Source organism: Leptopilina boulardi, unplaced genomic scaffold, assembly GCF_019393585.1.
Source record: "Leptopilina boulardi isolate dan_hultmark-lab unplaced genomic scaffold, ZJU_Lbou_2.1 LbouV2_347, whole genome shotgun sequence".
Classification (NCBI taxonomy): Eukaryota; Metazoa; Arthropoda; class Insecta; order Hymenoptera; family Figitidae; genus Leptopilina; species Leptopilina boulardi.
In genome coordinates, this window is record NW_026137915.1 from 849,996 (window position 1) to 861,535 (window position 11,540).

The window sequence follows — 11,540 nt, forward strand, 5'->3', positions numbered from 1 at the left end:
TTTTTACTTTATTCTAAAACTAACCAATAAAAATATTTTTAATTAAAAAATAATATAAAAATAAACAATTTTCAATTTAAAAACTATTTTTTAAGATAATGTTACACTTTACTTACACATCCTCAAACATTTTATGCACACTCATTTTTTATTAAAATTAGTTTTATCAAAATTAAATAATAATCAATTTTATTTCTGTGATAATTTTTTTAACTAATTTTTTTAAAATGAAATATCTAATAATTATTAAGTTGCCAAGTAACAAACAAAGACGTTCGCAATTTGGAACAGTTTGGTATAAAATGGTTTAAAGAATCCAATCCAACAATATTTTCATTTAAATAATGTAGGAAATTAATTAATATGAGTAGATGAATTATAATTTATTTATTTTTATATTTATATTTTATATAAATTTTTACTTTGAATTTTTATATTATAAAAATAATTTTTTAAAAATGATTGAAAATTATAATTTAAAAGAAACCAAACAGTTGTTTTTATTTTTTTTTGTAAAATAGGTGCAAAAAATCAGGTTTTTTAAACTCTAATTTTCATAGGTTAATTATTATAGTCCCACTTTTTCACTTATATGTGCTGAAAGAAAAAACCTGAGATTTCGTTTAAAAAAATAAAAATAAAAAAAATCAGGTCCGCCACCTTAAAAAAGTCAAAATTAATTTTTTTTCATTTTTTTTAGTCAAAAAAATATTACTGAAAATGACGAAATGAATATTATATAATGTTAATGATTTAATCAAAATATATACAAATTTATTAATTTTGTTATTTAATTGATTATTTTTTTTAAATAGACAAAATTTTTGAAATTTAAATTTAAAAATTAAGAAATCAATAGAATAAATTAAACAAAAGAACAAAGTGAATATACAACGCGTTATATGTATAGCAATGATGTTCAATTATTTTAAACAAAGTGAAAAAAATTAGGACACAATTAGTTTCTCTAATTTCATTTTGTGAAAAAAGTGAAAAAAATATGGAGCAATTAATTGAAAGCTGTAAATCAGGAAAATTAAAATATTCTAGTGACGAACAATTAAAAAAAATTTCGTTATGTGACTCTACCATGTAAGTATAAACTTTATTAAATAATTAAATTTTTAATGTTAATTTAAATTGAAAAATTTTTAAATATTAATTTATATTTTTTTATGTAATTTTGTTAAATATATATTTATTAAAAATTTTAATTTTTTCTAGTGAACTGATTGTTTTTATGGAGCAAATGACTGCTGTAGAAGTAGTAGGAAAAGATAAAAACTACTTTCTACAGACAGCTATTTTAAGTAATGGAGAATCATCAAAAATCATGTTGAAAATATGGAACGAACAAACCAATCGCCTAAAAGAATACATTCGTCCAAATTTGGTAAGTTTTTACTTAAAATACCGTGGATGACCAAATTACTGTCCACGTCCAAGTTACCGTCCATTTTTATAAATTTCATCTAAAATAATTTAAATTCTTTTTAACAGTATTTTATTATTGTTGGCATGGGATTTTTTTATAAGTTAACATAAATAAATTAAACCAAATAATTTTTTTAAAAGTGTTATTATTAAAATAAAAGTGGATGGAAACTAGGTCTTAGCTGGACGGAAACTGGGACAACCACAATAATTATTATTATAAATAATTTTCTAATTTTCTACTTTGTAATAATAAACAAGAATAAATAAAAAAATAAATAATTTATATAATATAATAATAATGAAAATAATAAAAATTAATTAATTATTTTTTCTAGATTCTCCATATTGATGCAGCCTCATCAAGAAAATTAACTTATTCTTCAACCATCCTAAAAGGGAATATGCCCTACGAATTAGCAATTCAGTCAAACACCAAAATTACTATTTTGGGAGTTAGAAAGTCAAATAAAGTTGAAGATGAAATTGATAAATTGTATAATTTAGAAACATTGGGGACGGCGACAGCTGGTACAATGATAAGTAAATATTTTAACAATATTATAATTATCGATAATAATAATTAATATATTAATATTATTATAATACATACATATGTATATTTAAATATAAATAAATTAATAAAATAAATAAATAAAACCAAATAATAATAAAAAATAACTAATTTATAAATATAAAATATCTATATATAAAAATAATATATTTAATATTAATTTATTAATTAAAAAATTTTTATTTCAGAAATTAAAGGTTTCTTAAGAAATAACTTCTTGGAAGCAAATTTAAACACCGAATCCAAGAAACAAGCCTGTTCGACAATAGTCGAAAATAAAAAAAGAATTGAAATAAGAGTGAAAAATTACACACCACAAGAAATAAATAAAATTCAAAAAGGAAATGAAATTGAAGTTTGCGGAGTAATTAATTTCGGAAGTAAGTACCGTAAAATGAGGTAAAGTCGGCGTTTGAGGGTAAAGTCGGCCGGCGCTTTAAATCATTTTAAAGTTTAACTATTACTTTTTTCCAGAAGAAATCCGAGTTTTATTAAAAATGTAGTTAGAATTAATGTAAATTAATAAATGAAATACAATATTTAAGTGTTTAAAGCGCCGGCCGACTTTACCCGCAAACGCCGACTTTACCCCATTTTACGGTAATTATATTAAATTTAAATATAAATTTTTATTAATTTTTTAAAAAGAGTTTGAAAAGTTATGGATTTATAAAAAAAAATTTAATTTATATATTTAAATATGTAAAATTTTGATTAAAAATAAAGTTGTTTTTCTACAGATCCTCCTTATATTTTAATCAACAATGTCAGCGACATTAAAAAATTGAAAAACAATGTGGATAATGAGTATTTACGCAAAGGAATCGAAAGAATTAAAAAAATAAATATAAATGAACAAAAAGAAGATAATTCGGAAAAAAAAATTAAATTAAATTAAAAAAAAAATTATTAACAATGTAGTAATATTAAAATAAATTTAAAATATTATTGATAATATTAATTTTAATTTCTTTATAATAGACAATTACACCCCTAATTTCGCGCGCTTGCGCGCGTTTAATTTAGCTAGTTATATATGAAATATTTCTCACCAACCCTTCCGCTAGAATCGTTTCTCATGTTTTTAGATTTTTAAAACTCTGTAATATTCAATTCTAATTTCACTTTTCATTTTTATATTATTTTCAAATTTTCGCGCTCTCCATACCTAAGTCTATCAGTGTGTTTCCGAGAGATTCGACCGGAGTGGCACCAGCCTTCCGGTCGTGTCTCGCGGATGCTCGGGCGCGTGCGCCCTATTTTCTGTTCTGTTCACAGATTTAAAGCCTCATTCTCAACTACCAGGTTATGGCCGGATATGCATGGTGCAATACCTTCATAGTGCCAACGTTAAACCAAATACTACTACTACTTATATATGAAATAATTGTATTCCTTGCATGAAAACGAATCGATTGGTATATATATACCACGTACAAGAGTAAGAGAGACAGAAATTCAAATTTAAATCTACTGACTCTCTGATTGGCCCTCACTGGCTGCCAGAGGTGTGACACGGTGCTCTGGAGTGAATTTAAATAAAATTTTTTGGTAACTCAAATTTTCCGGTGGATTATGTTTCTAGGTGGTATCAGAATGAAAATAACCGTTAAATTAAAAAAATCCACTTGGCGCTTTTTTTTGGCAGCGAAAATAAGTTTTTTTGTTTCATTTTCAAACCTTGATCTATAGCTTCTTTTGAGAAATAATATTATTACCCTAGTAATGCATTTTAAAATTAAAGTTTCTAGTATATTTTGCAAGGAGTAAATGTTAGCTTTCAAAAAATAGCTTTTTTGGGGTACTAAAATTACATTTTTCTGGAACTTGGAATTTAAATCTTGAAATTTGCGAAAGTTTGATCATTTTCGACTTTCATGACCATTTTAGTCAAGAAAATAAATTATTAACACAAACATTAAATTTTTTCTAAAATATATATAAACTATCTATATTCTGAAATAAATCTCTTAATGTTCATTATTTTTTATTAAAGTTTTTTACAACAAAATATTAATGTAACGCAACGTAAAAGATACAAATTCAAACAAAATTATGTTTGGTAGTTGTTTGGTAGTGATTGGTATCTACTTTCTGATGTTTGGTAGTAAAAAAAAACTAAAATAAAATATAAAAATAAACGTACAATGATGAACGGGACTGTCATGCTATTCAATATTACACATGCGCATGACGGTCAGCCATTTTGAATTACCGGCAAAATTTAAATGCAGAACGATTTGGTTAAATTAAATAGATGTATATAGATAAAAATTAAATAAATTCAATTTTGTTAATAACAGAAAATTTTTTTGTATACTTCGTCACATTAAGTTCTCAAAAAAATAAAAAGATACTTTCATAGAGTGCTCCAAAGGCAATTATCGTTTTTTAAAATTTCTTCTTTCCCTACAATCCCTGACTGACACAGACGTTTGGTATTGCATTTTCATCGTTTGGTATTCAAAAATGAAATTGTTAATTAATTAAAAATGAAAAAAAAAATATTTTCTTTGAGTACTGCAAAATAAATTATCGTTTTTCAAAATTCCTTTTTTTCCTGCAATCCCTGACTGACACAGACGATTGGTATTGCAATTTCATGGTTTATAATTCAAAAATGAAATTGTTAATTAATTAAAAATGAAAAAAAAAATATTTTCTTTGAGTACTGCAAAATAAATTACCGTTTTTCAAAATTTCCTTTTTTCCTACAATCCCTGACTGTCACAGACGTTTGGTATTGCATTTGCATCGTTTGGTATTAGAAATTGAACTTGTCAATTAAAAATGAAAAAAAAAAATATTTTCTTTTAGTGCTGCAAAATAAATTAACGTTTTTCAAAATTTCCTTTTTTCCTACAATCCCTGACTGACACAGAAGTTTAGTATTCCATTTTCATCGTTTGGTATTAAATATCAAAATTGTTAATTAAAAATGACAAAAAAATTTTTTTTTGAGTGCTGCAAAATAAATTATCGTTTTTCAACATTTCTTTTTTCCCTCCAATCCCTGACTGACATAGACGTTGGGTATTGCATGTTTATCGTTTGGTATTCAGAAATGAAATTGTTAATTAATTAAAAATGAAAAATAAAAAAATAATATTCTTTGAGTGCTACAAAATAAATTATCGTTTTTCAAAATTTCTTTTTTTCCTACAATCCCTGACTCACACAGACGTTTGGTTTTGCATTTGCATCGTTTGGTATTCAAAAATGAAATTGTTAATTAATTAAGGGGGCAAACGCACCGAGAAATTTCAAAATTTTCGATTTTTTTTTTACTATTCTTCAAGCTTAACATCTTAAGAATGTGTGGTGAAAGCCGCATGCGAAAATTCGAATAAATAACAAAGTTAGAGCCGATCTAGTAAAAGCGCGCGGAATGCGTCGTACAGCAGTCTAGACAGCGCCGAGCGGCCGAACGAAATTCAGGTAGTAATACGCCGTCGGCCCCTATTGTAACACCAATAAACCACTTTTATTGTGTTTACTAAAAGGCGCTGACATCTATATTTCATTTCGGTAACGAATTTTATGGACCTGGAATGGATGATTCTATGTAAGTTGAAGAATTTTGTGATTTATTCATTACTCAACTTTCAAACGCGTTTTTCTCGAAATCATGTTTTCGAAGTCGGTACGCAAGATTTCTCGAAAACTAATTAACCGATTGCAAAGATTTTTTTTGTGCTTATTCTACACATAATTATCTAGTCTTTAACGTACGGATTTTTTTTTTAGTGGCTTATTTTTTTTTTAATCGACGAAATAAGGTCGTTTTTTTCCTTAAAAATCGATTTTTTTATAAAAATGTCCGCCATTTTGTCAAAAATCGATATTTTCAAAATCCCGTACGTAAAAGACTAGATAATGCTCTCCAGATTAATAATCTTTTTGGTTTTTTTGATTTGGATGATTACAGATGAAGCAGGGCTGCGTACCGCAAAGCGATAGTTTTTTGCAGTACTTGACAAGCATGAGGATATCTCAGAGAATTTTTAATTTTTTTCATAAAAAATTTCATGATATATTCTTCAAAATGTATTTTATCATGTAAAAAAAAGATTGCTTTGATTGAATTAAAAGGTTGCCTTAAAAAAAATTAAAAAAAATGGCTTTTTTTCGCGTTTCTCGGTGCGTTTTCCCCCTTAAAAATGAAAAAAAAAATTTTTTTTGAGTGCTACAAAATAAATTATCGTTTTTCAAAATTTCTTTTTTCCTACAATCCCTGACTGACACAGACGTTTGGTATTGTATTTTTATCGTTTGGTATTAAAAATTGAAATTGTTAATTAATTAAAAATAGAAAAAAAAAATATTTTCTTTTAGTGCTGCAAAATAAATTATCGTTTTTCATAATTTCTTTTTTTCGTACAATCCCTGACTGACACAGACGTTTGGTATTGCATATTTATCCTTTGGTATTCAAAAATGAAATTGTTAATTAAAAATGAAAAAAAAATATTTTCTTTGAGTGTGTCGACAGTATGAAGTATGAGTGTGTATTGTAAAGAGTGGGGACTATTGCACAGTCCTTTAAAACTAATGCATAAGCAGGTGTGGTCAGATTAATTAGTCGCTACTCAAACTGATAGCACGGTTAGTAAATTGTCTTCCAAAAAGACTCAGTGAAGCTTTGGAAGGATTGATTATTTCCAAGTTTTTGTACTTTGCTTGTTAAATAAATAAAGTAGAGTTTGATCTCAGTTGAGTAACCAACTCACAAAAATAATATTATTAGTTGTTTCTTACGGCGACAACATAATTGGTGGCAGCGGTGAAATATTTAAAATTATTTGGAAGTTCATCCAAGTTTTATATATCCAGAACCAAGAACTAGTTCCAGATAAACAAAGTGATAATTCAAAGTGAACGAGAGAATCAACAAAAGAGATATCCAGAGAGTTATCCAGATCTACAAAGACGTATCCAGAGAGTTATCCAGTTCTACGAAGTGTTATCCAGAGTGTTAACCAAGCAGCGATCCAGATATCCATATCTACGAAGTGTTATCGAGAGTGTTAGCCAAGCACCGATACAGATATCCAGGTCTACAGAGAGGTATCTAGAGAGTTATCCAAGTATACGAAACAGAATTCGAGATTTTCCAGTACTACGATCCAGACCAACATTCAAAAGCAACATTGAAGTAAGTTTCAGGGACAATTCAGCCGTACAGAAATACCGAACATAATGGAAATGAGCAGGAGAGAAATGCTGATCGAGAAAGGAGAAATAGAGAAATAGAGGAGCAAAGAACATACAGAGAGAAAAAGGAGAAAATGGAAAAAGAATATGAAGAGAGAAGAAGAGAGGCTCTGAAAGAGGACTTGCTACGCGATGAAAGGTACAGAAAGGAAAGGGAGGAAGTAAAGAAGAATTATGAAGACTCAAAAAAGCGCGAGGAGGAGAGGCGGCGCGATGAGGTGCATCGCCGCGAGGAGGAGTTGCGTCGCGAGGAGAGGAGGCGACGCGATCAGGAGAGGCGCGAAGAACTAAGCAGACGAGAGGCCGCACAGAAAAATAAAGTTAATGATTGGTTAAAAAAATCTTTTTAAAACTAAACGAAGAAGAATAAACAAAAGAAGATTTGTCGGCACTATGCTGGTCTTGAAGTCTAAAACATCGTTTCATCATCGCTTCGCCCATTGAACATATTAAAAAAATACTAAAAACTTTTAATTAACTCTTTTAAGAAAATCTATCATTTGTAAACTGATTATAATATAACGGAATTAAAAGGCAATATATATAAAGAAGAAATAGGAAAAGTGTATTTATATTCAGAGGAATGGAAATTGATGATTATGATAAACATTACAAGAACCGAAGATAGAATAGTTGTTATTCAAAAAGTGTTAACGCAGGTTAGTCATCTTTGCATGACTAAATGTCAAGAAAATTACGAAATTAAAACTATCTCTTCTAGATTTAGTCGTTTAAGAAAAAAGGAATCACTATTATATAACATAATGGGTAAACAAAGAGTTAAAAGAGGACTTTCAAATGTAATAGGAGACGCATCAAAAATATTATTTGGCACATTAAGCGATTCAGATTTAAATATAATTAATAAAGAATTCGATCAATTATATAATGATAAGAAGGTCTTAAATGAAGCAATTAAAAACAATACTAAAGTAATAAAAATGATCTTAGATTCATCATCTCAAGATTATAAGTTCTTAGAAAATAAACTTGTAGCAGACTATGATATACTAAACCAAATGAAAGCAGAAATAAATAATAACAAAAAGAGTTTGTTTATTCAACAAAAATTATTAATAGCTGAAACGTTAATAGAAGAAATGAACGACGACATAGATTTAGCAATAAGTTCAATTAATTTAGGGAAGCATAGAATTATAAACCCCCAAAATTTTAACGCCTAGAATGTTGCATGAAACAATTGATGGATTTGAAAAGGAATTTAGGACTAAATATCACATCGAAAGCGATGAAAGAAACTATCAACATATTATAGACATTAGTGAAATTACTACAATTATAAAAAATCATCACTTAGTATACATAATTAAAATTCCGATTTTAGATGAAAAAGAAATGACAATAGTAAGAAGTTTACCAATTCGAGAACGAATAATTAATGGTCAAGCTATGGTGTTTTTAGCAAACCACGAATATATTTTGCAAACGAAAACTGAATACGTACCGATTGACAAGACAGATTTAGAAAAATGTAGTAATATAGAAGACTATAAAATTTGTAAGAGAAATCAACCGAATTATTTAATATATCAAACAGAAAATTGTGACGCGGATTTAATAAAAATGTCTAACAGAAATTGTCTAAAATCTCCATTACTACTCAGCGATGAAACATTTATGAAAACAGAAACAGGTTATATATGTATATTTGTAAAAGAAACAGTTATAGATATAGTATGCGAAAATAATAATAATAATGGTAAAAAATTGGGTACTTATCTAATAACAGGGAATAGATGTAAGCTATATACGAATGAAATAAAGCTAGATCTTAATAAACCGATGAAAAATATAAGTAGATACTTTGAGGATAAAATCACAATAGAATTAGATTTTGAGAAAGACGATTTAAAATTAATTAATGATAAATTACCAAAATTACCAAGATTTCTTAATTTAGATAGAATAAAAGAAGCGAAAATTAGTATGGAAGATATCGAAGCGATGCTAGATAAATTAAAGACACATGAAAGATTTAAGAGTTGGACAGAAAAGTCTTTGACGTATTTAGAGTACATAGGATATGCAAGTATTGTAATTATAATCTTCTATATAATGTTCAAAACGGGAATTATACAGTGTATTTTAAATTTAATTAGATATTGTATTGGGAACTGTTATACAAATCGTAGTTTTAACAACACAGGTCCAACGCAGTTTGTAGCTACTGAGAAAAATCTACCAGGATTAAATTTTGAATTACATTCGAAACCTCCTAGAAGGAAACCTGCATCGAATTTTTAAATAAATGTTAATTTGAAAATCATCGATAGTTTAAAGGGAGGAGGTGTCGACAGTATGAAGTATGAGTGTGTATTGTAAAGAGTGGGGACTATTGCACAGTCCTTTAAAACTAATGCATAAGCAGGTGTGGTCAGATTAATTAGTCGCTACTCAAACTGATAGCACGGTTAGTATATTGTCTTCCAAAAAGACTCAGTGAAGCTTTGGAAGGATTGATTATTTCCAAGTTTTTGTACTTTGCTTGTTAAATAAATAAAGTAGAGTTTGTTCTCAGTTGAGTAACCAACTCACAAAAATAATATTATTAGTTGTTTCTTACGGCGACAACATAATTGGTGGCAGCGGTGAAATATTTAAAATTATTTTGAAGTTCATCCAAGTTTTATATATCCAGAACCAAGAACTAGTTCCAGATAAACAAAGTGATAATTCAAAGTGAACGAGAGAATCAACAAAAGAGATATCCAGAGAGTTATCCAGATCTACAAAGACGTATCCAGAGAGTTATCCAGTTCTACGAAGTGTTATCCAGAGTGTTAACCAAGCAGCGATCCAGATATCCATATCTACGAAGTGTTATCGAGAGTGTTAGCCAAGCACCGATACAGATATCCAGGTCTACAGAGAGGTATCTAGAGAGTTATCCAAGTATACGAAACAGAATTCGAGATTTTCCAGTACTACGATCCAGACCAACATTCAAAAGCAACATTGAAGTAAGTTTCAGGGACAATTCAGCCGTACAGAAATACCGAACATAATGGAAATGAGCAGGAGAGAAATGCTGATCGAGAAAGGAGAAATAGAGAAATCGAGGAGCAAAGAACATACAGAGAGAAAAAGGAGAAAATGGAAAAAGAATATGAAGAGAGAAGAAGAGAGGCTCTGAAAGAGGACTTGCTACGCAAAGAAAGGTACAGAAAGGAAAGGGAGGAAGTAAAGAAGAATTATGAAGACTCAAAAAAGCGCGATGAGGTGCATCGCCGCGAGGAGGAGTTGCGGCGCGAGGAGAGGAGGCGACGCGAACAGGAGAGGCGCGAAGAACTAAGCAGACGAGAGGCCGCACAGAAAAATAAAGTTAATGATTGGTTAAAAAAATCTTTTTAAAACTAAACGAAGAAGAATAAACAAAAGAAGATTTGTCGGCACTATGCTGGTCTTGAAGTCTAAAACATCGTTTCATCATCGCTTCGCCCATTGAACATATTAAAAAAATACTAAAAACTTTTAATTAACTCTTTTAAGAAAATCTATCATTTGTAAACTGATTATAATATAACGGAATTAAAAGGCAATATATATAAAGAAGAAATAGGAAAAGTGTATTTATATTCAGAGGAATGGAAATTGATGATTATGATAAACATTACAAGAACCGAAGATAGAATAGTTGTTATTCAAAAAGTGTTAACGCAGGTTAGTCATCTTTGCATGACTAAATGTCAAGAAAATTACGAAATTAAAACTATCTCTTCTAGATTTAGTCGTTTAAGAAAAAAAGAATCACTATTATATAACATAATGGGTAAAAAAAGAGTTAAAAGAGGACTTTCAAATGTAATAGGAGACGCATCAAAAATATTATTTGGCACATTAAGCGATTCAGATTTAAATATAATTAATAAAGAATTCGATCAATTATATAATGATAAGAAGGTCTTAAATGAAGCAATTAAAAACAATACTAAAGTAATAAAAATGATCTTAGATTCATCATCTCAAGATTATAAGTTCTTAGAAAATAAACTTGTAGCAGACTATGATATACTAAACCAAATGAAAGCAGAAATAAATAATAACAAAAAGAGTTTGTTTATTCAACAAAAATTATTAATAGCTGAAACGTTAATAGAAGAAATGAACGACGACATAGGTTTAGCAATAAGTTCAATTAATTTTGGGAAGCATAGAATTATAAACCCCCAAAATTTTAACGCCTAGAATGTTGCATGAAACAATTGATGGATTTGAAAAGGAATTTAGGACTAAATATCACATCGAAAGCGATGAAAGAAACTATCAACATATTATAGACATTAGTGAAATTACTACA

The 11,540-nt window shown here is 28.3% G+C and overlaps 1 protein-coding gene across 1 annotated transcript; it reads left to right on the forward strand.

The window, feature by feature from the left end:
• The first annotated feature begins 1,249 nt into the window (after positions 1-1,249).
• LOC127286092 (uncharacterized) lies at positions 1,250-10,594 on the forward strand. The gene is made up of 6 exons (XM_051312387.1): positions 1,250-1,393; positions 1,773-1,977; positions 2,197-2,388; positions 7,175-7,542; positions 9,901-10,203; positions 10,262-10,594. The coding sequence occupies exons 1-6, from the start codon at positions 1,250-1,252 to the stop codon at positions 10,592-10,594; spliced, it is 1,545 nt and encodes a 514-aa protein (XP_051168344.1).
• The last annotated feature ends 946 nt before the right edge of the window (positions 10,595-11,540 follow it).

Coding starts and splice junctions, on each gene's coding strand:
- LOC127286092 (XM_051312387.1), top strand. CDS start 1,250: ATGACTGCTGTAGAAGTAGTAGGAAAAGATAAAAACTACTTTCTACAG. Junction 1,978..2,196: donor GACAGCTGGTACAATGATAA/GTAAATATTTTA, acceptor TTTTTATTTCAG/AAATTAAAGGTTTCTTAAGA. Junction 7,543..9,900: donor AGGCCGCACAGAAAAATAAA/GTTAATGATTGG, acceptor AACTAGTTCCAG/ATAAACAAAGTGATAATTCA.